Source organism: Dendrobium catenatum, unplaced genomic scaffold (assembly GCF_001605985.2).
Source record: "Dendrobium catenatum unplaced genomic scaffold, ASM160598v2 fragScaff_scaffold_1056, whole genome shotgun sequence".
NCBI lineage: Eukaryota > Viridiplantae > Streptophyta > Magnoliopsida > Asparagales > Orchidaceae > Dendrobium > Dendrobium catenatum.
Window position 1 is genome coordinate 4,288,373 of NW_021319518.1, and position 22,929 is coordinate 4,311,301.

The window sequence follows — 22,929 nt, forward strand, 5'->3', positions numbered from 1 at the left end:
GCTGGCATCGCCTGAATCTCAACTACACGTCTAATCAGCCCTCGGCCAAGAGCAACAGGGCTCTTACAGCTCAACAGGATAGCACAGCCAATACGGACTGGTATATTGATTCCGGAGCATCGTCTCACATGACGAACACCATCGACAATCTTGATCTCTACAACACCTACACATGCCACGATTCGATAACTCTTGGGGATGGAAGAACCGTCCCTATCGCACATACGGGATCGGGCATTCTTCCTACCCCATCCCGTAAGCTTTTTCTTTCTAAATTACTGCACATTCCTTCGCTTTCATATAATTTACTTTCAATTTCTAATTTAGTCAAAGACAATGCCATTTCTATAACGTTTGACGAAAACGGCTTTGTATTTAAGGATCGGAAGACAAATCAGGCCATCCTTAGCGGTCCATGCAGCCACGGGATGTACAAGGTAGCAACGGCAGACCAATCTGCTCAGGCCACAGCATTACAAACATCCCGAACTTCGTCGAATAGCTGGCATCTTCGACTGGGCCACCCACATCATCGCGTGATGCATAATATCTCTCGTTGTAATCCGGCTTTACACATCTTACCTACTAAATCTGTTTGTACTACATGTATGTCTTGTAAGGGTCACAAACTAGTTTTTGAAAACTCGGTTAGACGAACCAAAGCTCCCCTCGAATTAGTCCATTCCGACGTTTGGGGTCCTTCACCGGTCTCGTCTAACCAAGGATTTCGATATTATCTGCTCATTGTTGACGTTCTCTCGTTTTACTTGGCTTTTTCCCATTATGCATAAATCTGATGTTACTAACACATTCGTTTACTTTACTACGTTCATAGAAAAACAAACCAATTTCAAAATCAAAACCATTCGTACCGATGGTGGCGGTGAATTTGTTAATAATCACTTTCTCAGTTTTACTAAGAATGTAGGCATTCGGCACCAATTCTCATGTCCCTATACACCGGAACAGAATGGTATTGCGGAACGAAAGCACAGACATATCATTACCACAACCCGTGCTCTGCTACAAACGGCAAGCCTTCCGATGTCATTTTGGCTCGACGCTGCTCTAACGGCTACATACCTGATCAATAGAATGCCATCTATCACAACAGATAACATTACCCCGCTCAAAAGAATGTTTAACACTCCACCCTCATACGAACATCTTAAAGTCTTCGGATGTCAATGCTTTCCTTTGATACCGTCGGGACAACGAACGAAACTAATGCCAACGTCTTCCTCTTGCATCTTCCTAGGCTATTCCGAGACGTCGAAAGGCTATAAATGTCTTAATCCGATAACCAATAAAATTGTAGTGTCACAGAATGTTACCTTTAACGAATCCGTTTTTCCATATGCAGGAACTACATCTCATCCTCCTCAAGACTCAACCCAACCACCTCATCAGCTTCTTATCCCTCACTCCATTCGGCATTACCATCATACCGGTAGTAATGCTATTGGCTCCACTTCTCAGGCGCCTGCTCATACCCCATCCCAACCACAGAACTCATCGGTCACCATTGCACCCACCATTCCAAGTATACCACCTAGCGACATCAACACTACACATCCGATGACTACCAGGTCCAAGACGGGCTCCCTTAAACCAGTTCAACGACTTAATTTACTTCATCAAACTCAAACTCCAGATGACCCGACCTCATACAGCGAGGCAAGCAAGATATTCGAATGGCGGCAGGCAATGGCGCAGGAATTCTTCGCTCTCCAGAAACAGGGCACCTGGACACTAGTGCCACCGCCGGTTAACAGTAAGATTCTTGGTTCAAAGTGGACCTACAGGACAAAATACAACTCCGACGGGTCTGTGGCTAGATACAAAGCGCGCCTAGTAGCTCAAGGGAATCAACAAGAATACGGAATTAACTATCAGGACACATTCAGTCCTGTTGCAAAAATTTCTACTATCAGAATTCTATTCACAGTAGCTCTATTTCATCATTGGCGTATCCAACAATTAGACGTCGACAACGCATTTTTGCACGGTGACATTAATGAGACAATTTATATCCAGCAGCCCAAAGGATTTGTCGATGCGAATAATCCACTTCACGTCTGCCGGCTGCACAAGGCCATTTACGGATTACGGCAGGCCCCGAGACTTTGGTACACAACATTTACATCCTATCTCCGTCAGCTCGGCTTTGCTCACAGTCAGGCGGATCCGTCCCTTCTAATAAGTCACAAGGAGACGACACATATTTACCTATTGGTGTATGTCGACGATATACTCATTACCGGCAACAATGAGAAAGCCATCTCCGATCTCATCACCCAGCTCAAAGACAAATTCTCCATGAAACAACTCGGCTCGGCGAATCACTTCCTCGGCATCAAGATTGATCAATCCTCAGATAAGTATTTTCTCTCTCAAACTTCTTACGCCAAATCTATACTTAAACTCGCCGAGCTACAGAAATGTAACTCGGTAGCTAATCCCTCTATAACCAAATTAACAGCTACTCAGCAATCCGAACAGCCAGTATTCGACGACTTAAGATACAGGCAACTAATTGGAAGCCTTCAGTATCTGACCCTAACAAGGCCGGACATTGCCCACGCGGTCAACAATCTCTCACAGCATATGCACAACCCTGCTCCAATTCATACACTAATGCTCAAGAAACTGCTCCGTTACATTCAAGGCTCCACGGATTTCGGGTTACCTATCACTCGTTCCAGTCTACGGCTTCGCACGTATTCGGACGCGGACTGGGCATCAGATCCTGCAACTAGGAAGTCTACCTCCGGGTTCTGCACATTTCTCGGCGATACACTAGTGTCATGGACGGTGAAGAAACAAAACACGGTCTCTCGTTCCTCGACGGAATCGGAATACCGTGCTTTAGCATCCGCAACAGCGGACACTATATGGCTTAAGCGGTTGCTAATGGAGTTTGGTGTTTCTCACGCTGATCCAGTAGACGTATTCTGCGACAACATGTCAACTATTGCATTAGCCAACAATCCAGTTTTTCACGCTCGCACGAAGCACATCGAAATTGATCAAAGCGAGTGCAGAGAATCAAAAGTCTTCCAGCTAGAAGTTTTAGCATTAATGGCATAAGTAATCCTGCTAAGTAACCCCTAAACCGAGCAAATAGTCTCACCAAAACGTGACTCATTTCTGGTCCGCCATAAGAAATAAACGGAACAAGAGATAACCAAAAAATAAAAATTTTTAGCCCCTAAAGAGTGTTAAGAGCATGTAATATATTTACTAATATGTATCGCCAACCAATCAAGTTATGACAAGTGTACCTAGCAGGCTCAGACACGGCTATATATACCTACAGCTGCTATGTAATAAGACAGGAAAGATAATAAAACTTTTTGAATATTTTCTTGATCCCGTTACTGTATCTCTTCTCCTCTAGCATTTTAAGTTTCTACAGGATGACCTTAGCACATCTCCATCCGAACATTCTATTTTCCTTTTCTTCCTTTTCAAAATAAAGTAAGAATATCAAACAATAAATTCATCTACAGCTGAACTCAATTTCTAGCATCAATATTGATGTTAGGGGTGTCAATTTTGGGTCACGGGTCAGGTTCGGGTAGAACCCGAAACTGACTGGGGTTCAAACGGGTCTACCCTAACCCGACCCGGGTAGACAAATGGGTCGGAAATCTGAACCCGGGCCCGACCTGGCGGATTGCCGGGTTGACCCGACCTGACACGGTACCCGGAACTCTCGGACGTGGTCGACAATCCAGTTTTTCACGCTCGCACGAAGCACATCGAAATTGATCAAAGATTCATACGCGATCACATTCTGAATAAAGTTATTCGTCTACTTCCCATTAGCACAGTTGATCAAATTGCGGATATTTTTACCAAGCCTTTGGCAACACCTAGATTCAAACTACTCCGGGACAAACTAACTATTACTTCCAATACTTAGTTTGAGGGGGAATGTTAAGAGCATGTAATATATTTACTAATATGTATCGCCAACCAATCAAGTTATGACAAGTGTACCTAGCAGGCTTAGACACGGCTATATATACCTACAGCTGCTATGTAATAAGAGAGGAAAGATAATAAAACTTTTTGAATATTTTCTCGATCCCGTTACTGTATCTCTTCTCCTCTAGCATTTTAAGTTTCTACAAAATCAGCAACATGTCAGTTCGACTCATCATAGCTCAGAGACAACCGAATAAATTAGAAATCAAAGATGCCGGCTTAAGCACATAGGAAAGGAGGAGAGCATTTGTCTGATGATTGATCTGTATCTGTTGCATTTGTCTATGAATTGATCATAATTTAGCTTATCAAAATTTTTGTTTGTTTTGGGCCAACAAATTACTCAATATAACTCTGCGGTCTTTGATAAACTGACCCTAAATAGACTCTTGATTATCCACGTAGATCGCGGAATTCTTTTTTAAGTTATTATTACTATAGGTTAAAATTCTAAACTATAATTTATTTTTCATGATGCGTGGGCTTTTTGCTTGTTTGAAGGGTAGTGGGTGGATGATACAAGCAGAAAGTTCCTGGAGAAATTCCTCGAAGGATTTATGTCCTCAATTCAGCAGCTAGATCTGAAATCTACCCTCCACTGAAAAGAAGGAAATCGGGCCTCTCTCTCTCTCTCTCTCTCTCTCTTATATGAGGCAGAAGCACTCTGCTGTAGCTACAACTGATAGCTTCCATTCCCAGTCCCTTTCCCTCCTCTTCCCTCTCTCCCAAAGTCATTCAATAACTAGATTCCTCCGCCTCCTTCCTCCCAGCCCTCGGACGGCTCTGCTCCTCCTTAGACCTGTCACTTTATTTATCAATCACAGCATTTAATTCCTCCGGACTATTTCAGTCACTGTTTAACCAAGTAAATATTGCCGGCCGCATCTTTTCGAATCCATTTTCCCTTCTCTCTTTTGTAGCAGGTCCTAGTTGCGGAGAAATTGGGCGACGATAGGTGAAGATGGAGCTTCCAAAGCAAGCGGAAGAGGCCATTGTGGTGGACCGCGAAGCCACCAGCTTCAAAACCGGCGACGAGGAGAACAGTCTCACGGTATCGCCGGCGCAGTTCGACATGAAAAGCTTCTTGTGGCACGGTGGCTCCGTCTATGACGCCTGGTTCAGCTGCGCCTCCAATCAAGTATCTTCCTTTCAATCATCCCTCAGACCTTCTGATCGAAATATCTCGGCTTTTGAATTTTAATTCCTGGTTCTATTTCGAACTCCTGACCATATTTTCCATGAAATTGTTGCAGGTTGCTCAGGTTTTGCTGACGCTGCCGTACTCCTTCTCCCAGATGGGGATGGCTTCCGGAATCACGCTCCAGATCTTCTACGGCCTTATGGGAAGCTGGACCGCTTACCTCATCAGCGTCCTCTACGTCGAGTACCGCACCAGGAAGGAGAAGGAGAACGTCAGCTTTAAGAATCATGTCATCCAGGCAAGTACTCTCATCAACCCTTCTTCATCTCCTTCCTCTGTTCTCCAGCCTCCCCTGCCTCCAAAACTAATTCAAAAACGAATTTTACATTTCCACCCTTCGTGGTTATTTTTGTAAAACTACAGTGGTTCGAGGTACTCGACGGACTGCTGGGACCATATTGGAAGGCCATTGGTCTGGCCTTCAACTGCACATTCCTGCTCTTCGGCTCTGTCATCCAGCTCATCGGCTGCGCCAGGTGATCTTCTCCATTTCTTGCATAAATGACCTATATAAACTCTAATTTCTTATAATTATGCCTCTGAACTTTGCCTCTCTTTTTTAATACAGCAACATATATTACATCAACGATCGGCTCGACAAGAGGACATGGACCTATATCTTCGGCGCCTGTTGCGCGACAACTGTGTTCATCCCATCCTTCCATAACTACAGGATTTGGTCCTTCCTTGGCCTCGGCATGACCACCTACACCGCCTGGTACCTCACCGTCGCCGCCTTCGTCCACGGCCAGGTCCCCTCCAATATCACAGTTTTTATCCAAAGTTCGAATTTTTCATAAGAAATTCCCATAAAAATTACTTTTTTTAACTAAGTTTGAATTACTGATACAGAAGCCCGGGTTGGTCCACAGCGGGCCGACGAAGCTAGTGCTCTACTTCACTGGCGCCACTAACATCCTCTACACTTTCGGCGGCCATGCCGTAACTGTGTAAGTACTGAGATTCTGCAGTCAAGTACTATAATTACCATTATTAACGCCTGCTTTCCTTTTATCCTTTTAACCCGGACAGTCATCCTGATTCTTATCTCTTTTACATCCGCGGTTTCTTCTTTCTTCTTTGCCAGCTTTTGCTGGCCGGAGCGAGGCGGACGATTCGTTGTCAGATACAACTTATAAATCATTAATAGGTTAAAAAATCTCCATACACGCATTTATTCCTGGACCCAGAACCACACCCGTCACTGCACCGGGGCCCCATCCCTCGTCCGGCTGATTTTTTTACCGGTGAAAATTTATACTTTAAATTTTAAAATAATAACAGTGACGTTACAGTGGGAGGGTAATAATGTTCTAAACGGCGCATTTAGGGTTTATTGGTGACACTTTGTAGTGTAGTCTGTACTTTATCTCTACTTTGTAAAAAAAAAAAAAGCCTTTTGTGAAGTCTTTTGATACGAATGGAAAGAATCTTTTTAGTGGTAAGAGATGCATTAATGATTACGAGCTTGAAAGGTGAAGTTTGGCTTTGTTTCCCACTAAATAGCCAATAACAAGTGTGGTTTAACTTTAACCTTGATTAGCCTTATGATGCATGGTGCTTTCTTTCTTTTCTTCTGTCTTCATTACTTTTTGCACTTAGCTGTTCTTACTGTAAGCTAACTTAGTAAAAAAAAGTTGAGAAAATATCATCAAAATCTTGCCTGAACTGTTAATTATAGATATGTTGTCCGTTTTCGCAATAGCAATTTCATGATGTTTGTCCTCTTAGTGTAGCTTTTCAGGAGGTCACACATTCTAAGGCTTCTCTCGCACAAGCATGCTTAATTTTAAAATTTCTAAATCCTATTAAATCTTGTGTGACTGTTTGGCTATAAAGCGCATTTAACGAGCGGACTCTTCCTCTTGAGCCAATGGATTTCGTAAATCCTGCGAAAAACAGGATTTCAGAAATCCGGGATTTAGCACAACAAGGTGGAATTTTCCATCTACAGTGGCTTTCATTTGCCGTGAGATTTGTTTTTGCATTTTAGGCCATTTGGCTCGATTTCACTCAAATCCGTCTCAAATCTGGCCTAAATCCTGCTACCAAACAGCCCCTTACTGTCCAAACAGGCTCTTAGACTGGCATTTGTCATCTTTAAAGTTCCATTTTGTTCTTGTAATATAGTAGTCAGTTCAAATCTGACCCCTACAGGAAATTTGACATCTTTAATATGACTTGTTTAACAAAACAGGATTGAATTTCAGCTCATTACTAATTTAATGACGCAGCTCTCATCTTGATCTGCGAGTCTGCCTTAATTGGCCCCGACCCTTCTTCTGATTTCTGATTTCTGATTTCAATAATTGAATCCCTTGCACAACAAAATCATTGTTAAGGCCTGCCTGATTTCATATTAGTTAATGGCTGCTTTCACTCTATTTGCACTTGACCAAGAAGGTTCTCAGTTCTTGCAAAGTTCATAATATTCCTTCTGAAACGATTCTCCTGCTCGTAGTTCGCACTAATCTTTTGAATCTCTTATCATAATATCGCTTGTCTGTTCCTCGATACAGGGAGATAATGCACGCGATGTGGAAGCCTCAGAAATTCAAGTTCGTCTACCTTCTGGCAACTCTCTACGTATTCACCCTGACTCTGCCCTCCGCCGCTGCCATGTACTGGGCGTTCGGCGACGGACTCCTCGACCACGCCAACGCCTTCTCCCTACTTCCTAAGACGAGGTGGCGCGACACGGCGGTGGTATTGATGCTCATTCACCAGTTCATCACCTTCGGCTTCGCCTGCACGCCGCTCTACTTTGTTTGGGAGAAGGTGATCGGCATGCACGACACCAAAAGCATTGCGCTGCGCGCCCTCGCCCGCCTCCCCGTCGTCGTACCCATCTGGTTCCTTGCTATAATCTTCCCCTTCTTCGGCCCCATCAACTCCGCCGTCGGCGCGCTTCTCGTTAGCTTCACCGTCTACGTCATCCCCTGCCTCGCCCACATGATCACCTTCCGCAGTGGCTCCGCCCGCAAGGTATCGTATTAAGACAACACTACTGTGATTTGGATTCTCAGTGAATGGTGAATATGACTATAATAAGATCATAAAAAGATGAAATTATTTTGTGCGGATATGAACGCGGTCCGTAGTCAAATAAGAACACATCACGTCATCAGTTTGTTGTGTACTACTGTATACCAGATGAGGTTATGCGTTCTGATTCGCCTCCGGAGGCTCATCCGGTATATAGTAGTACATAGTAAACTGATAACATTACACGTTCTGATTCGCCTCCGGACGGTCGGGTGTTTGCACAGAATAATTTCTCCATAAAAAAAGGTGCAAATTAAAAATTGTTCACATGAATGTTAATTTCTGGCATGGTGAGGTATCTATATTTTATATCTGTGATTGTTGAATTAAACATAAGATTTATTTGGCAGATTAATTGGGAAACCTTTAGGGTTTAGGGTTTAGGGTAGGTTTGGATATAAGTTCTAAATTAAATTTTTGGAATGACTTAGAAGAATTAATACAAAATATACCTCTTGAAGAAAGAGTTTTTATTGGAGGAGATTTAAATGGACATGTTGGTAAAGAGGTAGTTGATTTTAAAAGCATTCATGGTGGCCATGGATTTGGAACGACGAATGAAGGTGGCAAGACCATATTAGATTTTTATTAATTGGGAAACCTTATCATTAACTGTAATTATTGTGGAATATAAAATTAATTGTTTGCAACATAGATTAAAGAAGGTGGATTATTTAAGCTAAGAATCTTTGACTTTATTACTGTAAAAAAAAATTATTTAAACTCATCTTAAAAAGTTGTATAACTGTATAAAATACCTTGATCTGTTTTACATCAGGATGGACTTCAAAGCCTTTAGATTTTTTTTTTTTATATTTCTCAATTTGGTATCTTTTAAGCTTTGAGATTTGTGCTATCATATGTAGCGCTAATATTAATGCAAATTCAATAACTTTGAATTACATAATATCTTTTTTGTGTTGTGTCTCAATGTGCATAAATAGAGGCATATTGGTCTTTCTTTGTTCAGTGTGACAGTGACTATGGACGTTTTTGGAGATCTAATAGCTAGCGAGGATGCATAATTAATATAGGAAATTAGTTTGAATTGCTTATGCAAAATAAAGGGTGCTGCAATTTTTCTTCAAATGGCAAAAGAGTGTTGTAGTATGGTGTTATTCTTCCATATCACTTGCTGTCACTGCCTTTGTCTCTAAGCCTTGCATTTATAATTCATGGCCTACCTTTGATTAAGCCATTTCAACCGCAACCGCATTCTTTGAATGTAGCCATTCATTCCATAGAGCTTTTTTTTTTTTACTGATGCTGTATATTTCTTAATATTGCTTTGTAACTCTGGAAACAGAACGCAGCAGATAAGCCACCCTTTTTCCTGCCTAGCTGGACGGGCATGTATGCAGTTAACCTCTTCATTGTGGTTTGGGTTCTTGTGGTTGGGTTTGGGTTCGGGGGCTGGGCCAGCATCACCAATTTCATCAAACAGATCGACAACTTCGGACTCTTCGCCAAATGCTACCAGTGCGCCAGGCCGCCGGTCTCAACTCCGCCGCCTCGCCACCATTGAATCTCGATCTCGCCTTCTTAAGAATTTCATCAAACACTTTCCAAACAGAAGTTGCAGCACTCCCAGGCGCCTGGCTGCTTACTCGTTTTGTGTGCTTTTTTAATTAGACTTTTCTCTAATGGGTGCTTATGTAGTATGAAAGTGGAGCTTTGTTTGCTCTTGCTAATCTGTAATTCTTCTGCTATTGATTACAAGTTTAAAAGAAATCTGCGACTGCCAGCTTGGTTTTTGATTTCTTTAAGATATGAATGATCGAAGCCTGGTGTGTTCTTCTTCTCTTTGAGTAGATGCTTAAGTATGTTATAATATCAAATGATGGTGGCGTGGTTCTCATTATTACAATCACGTTCAAGAGCCTTAGAAAAAACGCAACATGTGGAAGTTGAAGGAGAAGTGGACACATCATGAAATGGGGGCATGGAAGAAGATTTGGATTTTATTTAGGCATGAATTGAAATAAAATAATAAGCAGATAATGTCCTTGAATTCATAATTATGACAGAGCAAAGGTCTTTTGTGGGGAGAAAAGACTTCATTCTTGTTCAGTGTCCTATTTCTTCAAATTTAAATTCTTTGAACTGAGAAAGACTCCTTCCTCTTTCTCTCACTATTCTTGAAATTTAATTATGACAGGGCAAAGCACTTACTCAAACTCGACTTGAGCTTCATTTGAGACAGCTTTCTTATTGTTTCTTAAAAAAGTTTTTTACTAAAAAACTGCGTTAAGAAACAGTAAGAAGCCATCCAAAATGAAGCCTAAGTTCACATATAGCCTTACCACGGCATCAATATAACAATGATAAGCATTAAAGAAATACTATCTTTAGGACATATTTAGTTACTTGACAAACAAGCTTAAACATGTTAATTATTATTGGATTTGCTATGTTTACAGCCTACTCTGACGCATCTTTGAAGCTAGTTCAACTGCAACAAATTCAAACCGTTGCTTTAGCAAAAGAAGAACATTGGGTAAGAGTTCTTTAACATTTTTCAACAAAAGAGAACAATCAATCACCTCCATCACTACAGTCCAGAAGCTATAGAGCTATTTTAACAGAGACTGCACAAAGCTAGATCCCTCCAGTATTTAATTATGGTTGCTTAAGAACTCCTTAAGAAGGTCAAAATAACATAGATATATTTTTCTGAGATGAGTTAATCAGCAAATGGGAGGCACCTGATTCCTTTGACTAATTAGTATTGCTGGCATCTCTTGCATAATGGCCAGATCACATCGGAGTTTGGGATATGCCCAAATAATGAAAACAAACGGCAATGAAAAGGAAATTCGCATTTTTGAAAGAATCTACAGAGTTGCCTGAGCTACTATCCTACGTAACGGAAAGAATTTTGAAAAGGCAAGCCTCTCTGATGAATTTGTTCTCATTACGTTATCAGATTCATATATGAGATCATCATTGGCTAAGGAATCATATCAGCATATTAAATTGAAGAAATCAGTTCCGAGATCTTGCGATTTGAAAGATTTATTATGAATTCGGGCGGATTTCTCATAAAAAACCTGCCGATTTTGAAATTTGCTGTGGAAAACTGGAAATTATTGAAAGCTTGTCATGGATTTAATACTTTCAGAAGTCACTTGATAATCTGAATAAATTCTCTAGTTCCATCGAAGCCCATCGAGCGATTTTGGAGCCATGGCTATCTCTCTCGGTGTCATCAACGGCTCTTTGTTGGGTCTTTGGTTAAACCTTGCTGTCCTTCTTGTATGGATGGAGGATTTTTATCACTTCTCATCATGTTTCACTTAAAATCAATACTTCTAAGATAATTTTCTTTTTATTTGTAAGTTTTTTTAGTTTGTAACTTTTTTGTCTAATTTTTAAATTGTTAGAGCTTAAGATTTAAATTTTTTTTGGGGATTTATAAAAATATGAATGAGTGGATATTTATGTATAGTTTTAGATTTTTAAGTATTGTAGAGATGAGAACGTTGAGGTGGATGAGTGGCTTTTCTCTTAGAGATAAGATACGAAATGAGCATATACGTGAAAAGGTTGGAGTAGTTCCAATGAAAGATAAAATTACAGCGAGTCGCCTTGATTGACTTAGTCACATAAAACGGTAGTCTTCTTATGACCCGGTTAGGATAGTAGATGTATTATATTTGACTTATGTTAAAAAAGTTAGAGGTAGACCTCAAAAGATTTGGTTATAAAATATTAGAAATGATCTTTCTTTATTAGATTTAAATGATAATTTCATTCTTAATTACTCAGAATTGACTATTACAATTCGACTATAAGTACTAAAATAAAATATAATGTGCCCCAAGAACATTTTACTCAACTTATCAAGCCGCTAAAGAAGGCTAATACATTATATAATCTTGCACCAATTGAATTTTACAAGATAAAAAAAAATACTATTCAAATTAAGTTTGAATGCACAAAAGATGATTTTTGTATCAATAGTTGCATGAATAATATTGTCAAATGAAACGTCCACATAAAAAGGAGATTTCATTTAAGAAGTTGTACTATCTCTCTCTTATCCTATTGTTAAAAATAATATATGGATTTATGAGCTCTGTTGAGCATATAAGATGACATATTGAGATAAGGCGAGAGCTAGACATGTTATGTTATCCATCCTCAGATAAGCTATAAAATATTAGTCATGTCTTATATGTTGATAATTTCACACCATATAATCAATTTGATTCACCATATTCTTATTCGTTAGTCATAATTATAACATAAATTCTCACCCCATAGGTGTACATGACATCTCCATGCATGTTTCTTGCAATTATTTTTATTGGGCTATACAATTCAAATGGTAAAATAGATATCTACTTAGAGCTTTTGGTAAATCAATTGAATTTTCTGTGTGAAGAATGTGTGCTTATGGCTTTGTTTTGGACGATTTTTTTTACTGTTTCTTAAATTAGTTTTCTAGCACAATATTAAAAATTTTAATGCTAGAAATCCAAAAAAAAAAACTTAATATATATAGAAATCTAGAGCATTTTTTAACTTAAGAAAAAAAAATTAAAGTCAATTAATGGAATTAAGATAACTCTTTAAGAATCTATAATCTATTAGTTTGAGATAAGATTTCTTATAATGAAGAAAATTAATTATTTCTTGGTCTTATTAAGGAGACTCTAGTAAATTAATGGAAACCTAAGTTTAGGTAAATCCTAGGCTCTCTAAGACAATTTTAGTAAACATGAGGAGAACCGTAACACATATTAAATATTATTAGTCTATCAGGCCAACCTAATCCAATTGGGCTTAGAGCACATCGAGTGAGCTTTGAATTAATCACTATAATCAACATGATAGGACTTATGTCTCTTGATAAATCAAAATAGGTCAAAATCATTGGATGTACTATGTCCTTGATTTGCTCAACATCAAGCTAACATTATATGAACCCAACACGTACCACTTGAAATAAATTGATCAATTGACATATTAGATGCTTAGGATTCATCTAAGCCACATCCTAGGAAACTAATGGACTTGCCTAACATAGCCTTTCAAGTTAGCCCAAATTGACTCAAATGAATCAAAATTGATCATTTAGCCTAATTTAGCTAGATCAACAACCCATCCAATCGTCTTTGACTTGCCCTAGTCCCCTTAAGACCTACTCCGTTGCCTAAGTAACTAAACTATTTTAACTTAACCCAAACCAAGTTCAATTGAATTCATACTTAGCTATTGAGCTCAATGTGACTTAGCTACTAGTTTAGCTCATCTCCATTTGCTCGCTAGTTTCCTTAACATGCCAAATTGATTAAAATTGACCCAATCATGTCAATGCAATAAAATTCAAGCTACCCCAAAGTGTCTTGAAGCTCAATTAGTTGAAATTAGCAAAGATGGTCCAATAACAATTCGATAGTTCACCTAAAATGTTCAAATTAAGGTGATACAAGATATTTGAACCATTCTTTTTGAAGGATTAAATGACTTGTTGTGATGTTCTCGGTGATCTAAGACAATCTTTAAAATCCAACCTTCACTCAACCTTCAAAATGCTTTAGGATAGGTTGTACTAGACATTCCTTGATTGTCCAAAGGGCATCAAACAACTAGCATACCAAAGATTTTGCACTAATAACTTGATTAAATCTCAATAAATTAGTTATTTTCTGAAGCCCAGGATTCATATTAAAGCATCTAAGTGAGTATCAAATAGGTTATTAGGGTATCCTATCCCTTTACATAGCTTCAAATACAAAAATTCTTGGATCATTTAGAAAAAAAAAACCTCTAAATAGCTAAATTACCAAGATCATAAGCCCATCTCTCTATTTTGTTCATCCCAATGGCACACACCGCATACATTTACATTCTTATAACTAATGTACAAGCTTAAAGTTTAGATATAATTTGAATCCTTGAATAATTAAGATTTGAGGGGATTTAAGTCTCTAGATGTTCTTGGTTACTACTATGGCTTCAAGGGCTTGAAGACAATCTCTTCTACGATTGTCATTTAAGCTTTGTTTGGGATAGCCTTTGGCTACTATTTTTTAATGCTTTCAAGAAATTTTTATACTTTAAAGCTGTTGTATAAAACAGTAAGAAAACAATCCTAAACGAAGCCTATATCTCAATATATTATTTTTTAAGAACGAATTAATCATGGTTGCATGAACAAAAATTATATGAATAAAATCACACTTGTCTTCCTATGTATGAAACCATGTAGAGAGGGCTTCTAAATTAGCTAATGGAAACCAGATGCTCCTTCATTTTGCTATGTAAGAGCCAATATTTTAGACTTTACATAAATCATTTAAACAAATAGGTTTGAATATATATGACTCATAATATTCGTAATTAGAAAAATAAATTCTGTTTATTTCTATGAGTAAATATATTTGAGTAGTTTTTTTTGTTAAAAAATCCTAGAAGTATTTTGATTCAAAATAATTTTTCAGATATATTTATTTTAAATAAACGATGGTTATATTTTTCTAATTTTTCGCATTTTTTGATGAATATTTTCTTGGAGCTTCTTCTATTGTATGTGGCATCGTGGCTTATCGCTTCGTCTGCGGCTAGACGTTCAAAGAGGCTTGCTGCTCTTCTCAAGCTCTTCCCTCCTCTCCACCCATGGCGGCGCTTCTCACTCTTCCCATGGCTTCCCTTTCCCTCCAGTACCGTCCCTCTAGCTCCTATATATCCTTCTCTCGTTCCGAAGTCTTTTCGGGGACCTCGCTCTGCTTGGCTTCCCTCTCGGCTTCCTCGACGGCGTCTGTTCCTCCGCCATTCCATTTAGGTCAATAAACTCAGTTTCCATCTCTATCATGTTCCTAATACTTATTATTTTCTTTCAATTATCCTACGTTTCTTTGCTCGATTAGTGTACTGCGGCCGGGGGGACAAGAAGACGGCGAAAGGGAAGCGATTCAAGCACTCTTATGGAAATGTAATCCTCGATTCTCTTCATTTATCCAAATTTTCTTTGACTGTACTCCTAATTTGATTTTAATCTGTATGTGTGTTACGTATCAGGCGAGGCCTCGAAATAAGAATAAGGGAAGAGGGCCTCCAAGGATCCCTGCCCCCCCTTCGCCTCCCAGAAAGGACCGGTTCGATGACGGAGAGAAGGTCAAGATCGTGATCGATGAGTCCCTCTTCTCTTAAGCTTGTGATAGCATGTATGATTCTTCATTTATTTCAAGTGTATAAGTCTTTTCCGGAACTTGGAGACTCTGTCTGCTTCTAGGATTACTGTGATTGGGATACCAATGCTTTTAATCTTCATTGGTTGCACGGATTTCTTCTTCCTCCCTTTGGTTTTCGACATCAAAGTGTGCTGTTATGATCCACATGACAGAGAGTAGTCCCACATTAACATGAAACAAAAGATGAGTTTCTAATATGTTGGGAGGATGCAACTCATTTTGGTCTGTTAGTTGGAGCTTTGTGGGAGCTTCGGCTAGCAACCAAGAGATTTTGGGTTCGAATTTTGCGGATGTGATGTGTGTGTGAGTTTGACTTAATTTGCCTAAATGTCTAAAAAAAATGCTGGGAGGGACGCTTATCTATGAACTTAAGCTTGGAGTTGGTGGATGTCTATTATTGATATATTTCTTAACTTGGGGTCTCGATGTTACATTCTACAATTGGGAACAAGTTTTTCCTGTAGTCCCACATCAAAAGTGTAACAAAAGTTAAGTTTTAAGTTCAAAACCATCGGCTTGGGCAGCTACAGAAAATTTAAAGTGTTAATCTTCTTCATGTCTAGTTATGAATTGCTCAACATGGAACCTTACCAGGTTATATTGCTTAACAAGTCATGGCTAATGGTTGGCTTTTCTATCTTTAGATGATATTGTTTAGGATTTTACAAGGTGGAGTAAGAGCTATTTGTGATATTCAATTAAACCTCTTTTGTTGTCTAGTCGATAGGCTGCTTTCATGACTGCTAATCTGATCCTTGGAACTAGGGCTACATTCGACGTGTCTACTTAGCCTCAGCCCTGAGGGTGCAAGGACTCTACTTCAAGAGGTTATTCACTTATGTCTTCATCATCATTATCAGCATCATTAAAGTCATCCTAATTGTTGGGTGTCAATTTATGAATTCTTATTCCTCTATTCTTATTTTCTTAAAGTAATTCACTTATAAGTAAGCTTATGAAAAACATTCTTATTCAAAAGTCTTGAAAAAACTCTGTTAGAGTTTTAAAATAATATAATGCGAGTGTTGTCATTGCTAAGTTTAGTTTTCCGTCAAATACTTTTATTTATTTATTTTATTTGAAGCAACATGGCAAAGTTGTGGGAACATGAAACCTTTTATCCTTCTTCACTTGTAAATTTTACCCTTTAATGCTCAAGTTTTATATGATAATTTGCCAGGCAAAGGTTATAAAATAACTATGTTGCTATCTTTGTTATTCTTGGGTGACGAATGATTTTGAACTATGTTTATGCGCTAATATGAATGCCACTGCTCTTGAGTTGAACTTATGTTATTTTATTTTTTTAAATTATTAAGAAAGGGTAAATACTTTTTTGACATAATACTTTCCCTATATATTGGCGACATTATGTGTATAATTAACAGTCCATCTTGAAAAACATCATTGCTCTATACAACTTATCAAACAGTTCATCAATCACAAGGATGGGGAACTTATTAGGCACAGTCTCCTTATTCAACGCCCTATAATCCACACAAAATCTCCAGCTCCCATCCTTCTTCTTGACCAGTAAGATTGTACTAGAGAAAGGACTCACACTTGGCTTTATGATCCCTGCTTCCAACATCTCCATGATCAGCTTCTCAATCTCATCCTTTTGAATTTGGGGGTAGCAATATGGTTATACACTAATCGGGGACCCCCCTCCTTCAAAATGATGGCATGTTCGTGCTCTCTGGGTGGTGGCAAGCCTTGAGGCGGCTAGAAGACCTCACTGAACTGATGTATGATGGGTTGTACTGCAAGAGTTATGCCTCCCTCTTCCCCACACTGATCCCTTCCAAGTGTTGCAGTTCCACCAAATATTCTCCTCCCACCTCATGTATGGTCCCGATCATGGATTTGAAAAATACTCCAACCCTAGACAACCTTACATCACCTTGGATCACCATCCTCTTTCCTCCCACCATAAGTTTCATCCTCAGTACTCCCCAATTGACCTTAGTATCCCCCAAGGTCTGCAACCACTTCATCCACACAATGACATCAATACTCCCCAAGTTCAAGGGAAGAAAATCCTCCCTCACCTGAATCCCCTGAATTGTCGTCACTATTCCCCTACAAACTCCTCTATCCATCTCCACCTTCTCTGTGCCCATCATCACCCCGCAACCACTTATATCCACTAATTTCATCCCCAAAAGGTCAACAATCTGATTGGAGATTAAATTGTGGGTTGCCCCATTGTCTATCAGCACCACCACCTCTCTGTCAGCTATTTCTCTCCACTTTCATGGTGTGATTCGGGTGAATCCCACCACTGAGTTTAGAGAGACTTCTGCAACATCCAGATGCAACTTCTCTTCTTCCTCCATTACTAACCCGCTCTCACCTCCCTCTTCAGTTTCCTCGTCATCACAGACGGTGAGAACCTAAAGAGTTCGATCCTAACACCTATGCCTCTCCCGTAGTACTTCTCTCAAACTCCCGGTGTAGGCCCTTTGGGAGCTAAGAAGGTGGTGGCCATCCTATATGACCCCCCTGAGTTGCTCCCCCTAGCCCCCTCTCTATATACTTTTGGTCCTCCACCAACTGTGCTAGCTCCATGGCTTCTCCTAAGTCTCGTGACCTCATCACCCTAACTGCTGCTCGGACTCCGATTTAAGTCCCTTCATAAAATCTCCTTCTGGTACTATCTCTGAGAGCCGATCAAGCCTACTAGCATGGTATTCGAACTTGTCTTGGTACTCTGTCATAGTCCCTTCCTAAGTCAGGGCGAAAAACTGCTCATAAAAGTCTCTTCCCCTATTAGTTCAGAAACGTTCTAGTAAATAGTCCTTGAACTCTCTCTAGCTCCGAATGGGCCGCCTCATATCCCGCTATTGATACCATGCCATTGTCTTTCCTTCTAAACACAGTCCTGCAGCTGTCAATTTCTCCTCCTCTGTCAATCCGTTGACTGCAAAGTATCGCTCCACCTTGTAGATCCAGTCTTGTGCTTCCTCATCATCAAAGATGGACATCTTCAGTTTCCTTACCTTCGGGTCACCCCCGTGTCCCCTAAATCCTCCGTAGCCTCCCATTCATCATAGAGGAGGTGCTCTCCATTTGTCATGATCTTTCCTCCGACGATCATACCCAAATCCTTCATCAAGAACCCCTCTTCTTATTTCAAAATCAGCACCCCAGCGATCAAAATCATCCCCTCTCCTCACAAAATCTGCACCCTTTCTTTCATAGTCAATGCTCATCTCTTCCCTAGATATCGGTTCTAGAGGAGGCATTCCGTATTCACCCTCCAAGATCTCTACTTATGGATTTTCCCTTTCCCTAAACGTGTTAGGGTTCCCCCTCTTCCATGGATGTCGGTAGTTTCCTTTGCTTCCGATGTTGTCGGATTACGTTTGGCTTCTAATAATTTCTTCAGCATATCTTCCACCACAATGAACTTTCTCTCCATCATTTCATTAACGGATTTGATCTAATTTTGAAAATAAAAAATCTTTTCCTCAAAATCATATTTGAGTTGCCCAAGTTCTCCCTCCAAGACTTCGACCTTCTTTCCGGCCATTGATATCCCTTAGATCGACGTACTCTGATATCAATTTGGTAGGAAACAACCCCAAATAATGGCAAATAGAGCAAAATTTTAGAGAAATTCTACATAAATTCAACAGTTTTTGCCCAAAAAACTATAGGAAAAACAAGGAGAAATCACTAGAAATTCAATAGTGGAAGGAAAAAAATAATCCGATACAATGAATCTTCAATTCGAGAGGAAGATTCAACTCTCTAAATCTCTAGCCGGAGTCTAGAGCCCAAAATCAACCACCAAGATCTTAAATTTCAGCCCAAATTCAAGATGAAAACATAACCCTAGCAAGAAGAAGATTATTTAAAGTGAAAGGATAATTCATAAAATAAATAAATAAATAAAAGGACAATTCATTATTCCCTAAACAACCCCCTAATTCGATTTTCCCTCCTAATCCCAGCCTTTATTATTGTGTGGATCCCACTCAAGCCGCCGCCCAAGCCAAGCTTCAACCCCCTTGCTGCTTCCGCCTCCTGTAGACCTGAACCAGTCCAAGGAGGACCGGTTCAGCCGGCCCAAGGGCCGGTCTAACAATTTCTTCTTATGCCTGTTGGATTGGCAGTATAATTTTCTTGAGCAAGAGATGGAAGTGCATATTACATAACTATTAAGCAAACTAAACACTGATGGTTTTGAAAAGAGTTGTTCATTTAATCACTCACAAGTGAATGGTTCATTTATGACAATGTCTCATCTTGGAGACATTCACCCATGGCAACTTACTTCTTTTTTGGGGATTAGAATATGGGCAAACAAGCATCATGTCTGTAAATTTCAGATTTCTCTTATTCCCAAAGACGAAATTTTTGTTTGTATTTTTGTGGGCGGGCATACCCTAATGGATTGTTCAGTTTGCTGAAAAATGGGTGTAAAGTTAATAGAACGCCGAGATTAACTTTTTTTTTTTTTGTATTTGATTTGCTGTGGTCGTGCTACATTACCTATACATTACCCACATTTTAGTTCATTCATTCTCAAAAACCTTGTAGAATGATGCGGTCAATTTGGCTCCATTTACTTTGAACTTTGAAAGTGTTTGTCAAAACCAAACAATCCCTTGAATCCTTCATTTATAGCATTGGGGTTTTTGAAATTTATCCATTCCTCTCTTATTCGGATACCAAGTGGATAAAGAAAAATTATTACATGCGGATCCGGATTCATCCGGAGACCAATAAAAATGCACCACATCGCCCCAAAAAATGTACCGCGCTCGGTACCGAGCGTGGAACCTGACGATTCTCCCGTCCGGTGTCCGCACAGAATAATTCCTCGTGGATAACAGGGTTATGATGTGTTTTCCTTGTAGTTTTTGTGCATATAATTTGAATTTTCTTGCCAACCTTTGATACAGCGCTGGTGTTTCCTTGAATCTCATCTATTTGGAAATTTATCCTTGTTTTGATAAGACAAGCTTAGTTGTTTTTTTTATTTCTTTTAGTGCGTTCAAATTAAGTGTTTTTCTATATATGATCTTTCTTATTATGACCCTTGCATTTCTGCCTTAAGTTTCATTGTTGTACACGGGTGTGTATGAGTTAAGCAGATTTATGAGATAGCTTGAGCTTAGCTCAATAAATGGCTCGTGAACTGAACTTGATGAGTTAACGAGCCAAATTTGAGCTAGTCTTGACGCGACTCGCAAGCTATCGAGGCGGCTCATTTAATACACTTAAAACATATTATTATTCAAGAGCTTTAAGTACCAAGTTGTTAAAAATATATAAGTATCATATCACACTTTCTTATATGAAGTGATTTTTTTTTCTAATTTCTCGTATTTTTTATTATTTTATTATAATAGTTGTAAAGCCTGAGCTTCAGCTCTAACAATTAATCAAACTCTAGCTCTACTTAACTAGTTTAGATCTCTAATTAAACCCTCATAGAGTAAGGATCATCGCCTGTCTTAGCATATGGGATGAGATTTACTACTACAGTGCTCAGTTTCAAATGCTTTGTGCATCTTTCATGGACTTTATGACAAAAGCTGTACTCAAAATCTTTTTCTTTGTTTCTTACAAAATTATTGCTTGTCCAGCTGCTAAAAAGTTGACCAACTACTTTGATCTAATTCACAGTCTTTTGCTACAGGTCTGAGAACGTTTCTTTTGTGTTTGAATGATAGTTTCTTAACTATTTATCAAAGTTGTCTTATAATAAATTTAAAAAAAAAAAAAAAACTTAATAGAAATTGTGGTTGGAAATATAGTTTTTAACAACAGTCCCAGACTCCCAAATAACGTTAAAGCATATTTTATTTTCGAACATGTTTTTTTTTTCATCAATAAGAGATAACGTTGTTCTTCCTGAACCGATGAAACCGACCTAAGTTGGGCCGGTTCACGTTTATATGAGGTGGGCTAAGCCGCCTCCTTAGAAAGCCGCCCAAGTACAAATAGAGAGAGGAAGGGGGCGGCTAAAGCATAGGGAAGCTATTTTGAATTTGGTTTATTTTAGAAAGCTTTTTATTGGCTTTTTATTATGAAGATATGTATTTAAAGAGGATGAGAGGCTAGGGTTAGGGCATGCTTGATTGTTGTTTTCTCTTGAAGTTCTCTTTGGTGACTTGGGCTCTGAGTCATCGTCTAGAGATTGGGAGAGAACGATCCTTCTCTCGAATTGAGGATCAATTGTATCTTTGCTTTGTGCTCGCTTTGATTTGATTACTATTATACAATCTACTGATTTGGGATTGTTTTCATTGGAGATCTTGAAATTTTCTCGCTGTTTTCATCAATTATTGCTAGGTTTGCTTGCGAACTCAAGTATTTCCCCTTAGGATTACTTGCGAAGTCAAGTATTTCCTTTCAGATAACCTCCATTGATGTCATTGCCTGCGTTTAAGTGGTTCAAGTACAGGCATTAGTGCATTCTCCTGCTATGGGAAGCGGTAGATCAAAGAAGAATGCCTGCAAGTCATTGGGCTTGGAAAGCTGCTCTTCCCTTCTCCATTGCTGCTATTGAGCCATATACAATCTCCTAACTCAAGTTATTGAATTTCTTTCTATTGATCCTATCTACCTCGTTGAAGTTTACTCTTTAGCCTTATCGTTTTCTTATTTGAGTCAGGTTTTATTTGAGACAATTTTTTATTACTTTTAAAAAAATTTACTTCAAAAATTTTTATACTAAAAACTGTTTTTAAAAATAATAAAAAATTAACCCAAATAAAACCTCTGTAGAGTGGAACAATTATTACGTCCTCTCACCGGACATAGAGCTACGTTCGGCCGCCAATAAAATGTCGCTACGTGCTCTTACTCTTTACCGCGCTGCCAGACGACTTGACCTGGACCAGAACCCGGGACTACTCGGTATTGCTCGGTATTGGTCTTCACAGAGCGGTATTTCTCGTGATTGCCAAGCAATACCTAGTAATACCGAGCAATACCAAGCAAATACTGAGTAATACCTCGCAATACGCGAACATAGCATTCCCGGGTTCTGGTCCAGGTCAAGTCGTCTGGCAGCTCTGTGAACATAGCAATACCGAGTTGTACCGAGTTTTTCTAGAAACTCGGTACAACTCGGTATTGCTCGGTATTTGCTCGGTATTTACTCGGTTTTTGCTCGGTATTGGTTATTGTCAAGCAAAATCGATCAATACCTAACAAAATCGAGAAATACCGAGTCATCATAGGTCCGTTCCGGGTCGGGTTGTCGGGGCGTGCGGTACATAGTGAGAACGCGTTGCACGATTCTATTGACGGCCGAACGTAGAGCTACGTCCTGTGATCGGACCAAATAAAAGTTCCTGTAGAGTGGGCTGGACTGCTAGAGTTCTTGTTGTGATTCAAGTTGGAGAGTTAGACACTGGCTTACAGCGTATGATATATTTGGAAGTTTTAGGTGTTAGGCAAATATAAAGATTATCATATTATTTATGTAACGGGGATATCTACTTGCTGCCACCTTCATAGAGACGAGCT

General features: G+C 39.3%; 3 protein-coding genes across 3 annotated transcripts; 2 read left to right on the forward strand and 1 right to left on the reverse strand.

The window, feature by feature from the left end:
* The first annotated feature begins 4,089 nt into the window (after positions 1 to 4,089).
* On the forward strand, positions 4,090 to 10,005 carry LOC110108784 (auxin transporter-like protein 2). The gene is made up of 7 exons (XM_020839575.2): positions 4,090 to 5,131; positions 5,247 to 5,432; positions 5,558 to 5,670; positions 5,763 to 5,946; positions 6,047 to 6,144; positions 7,714 to 8,179; positions 9,546 to 10,005. The coding sequence occupies exons 1-7, from the start codon at positions 4,955 to 4,957 to the stop codon at positions 9,762 to 9,764; spliced, it is 1,443 nt and encodes a 480-aa protein (XP_020695234.1). The 5' UTR covers positions 4,090 to 4,954; the 3' UTR covers positions 9,765 to 10,005.
* A 4,760-nt stretch (positions 10,006 to 14,765) lies between these two features.
* LOC110108813 (30S ribosomal protein S31, chloroplastic) lies at positions 14,766 to 15,540 on the forward strand. Its single transcript, XM_020839612.2, has 3 exons — positions 14,766 to 15,029; positions 15,115 to 15,179; positions 15,266 to 15,540. Exons 1-3 carry the CDS (start codon positions 14,864 to 14,866, stop codon positions 15,395 to 15,397), a joined length of 363 nt encoding a protein of 120 aa, XP_020695271.1. The 5' UTR covers positions 14,766 to 14,863; the 3' UTR covers positions 15,398 to 15,540.
* Positions 15,541 to 16,819: 1,279 nt separating this feature from the next.
* LOC110108795 lies at positions 16,820 to 18,485 on the reverse strand. Its single transcript, XM_020839589.1, has 3 exons — positions 18,297 to 18,485; positions 17,490 to 17,615; positions 16,820 to 17,056 (listed from the first exon to the last, which is right to left on the reverse strand). Exons 1-3 carry the CDS (start codon positions 18,483 to 18,485, stop codon positions 16,820 to 16,822), a joined length of 552 nt encoding a protein of 183 aa, XP_020695248.1.
* Between the last annotated feature and the right edge of the window lie 4,444 nt (positions 18,486 to 22,929).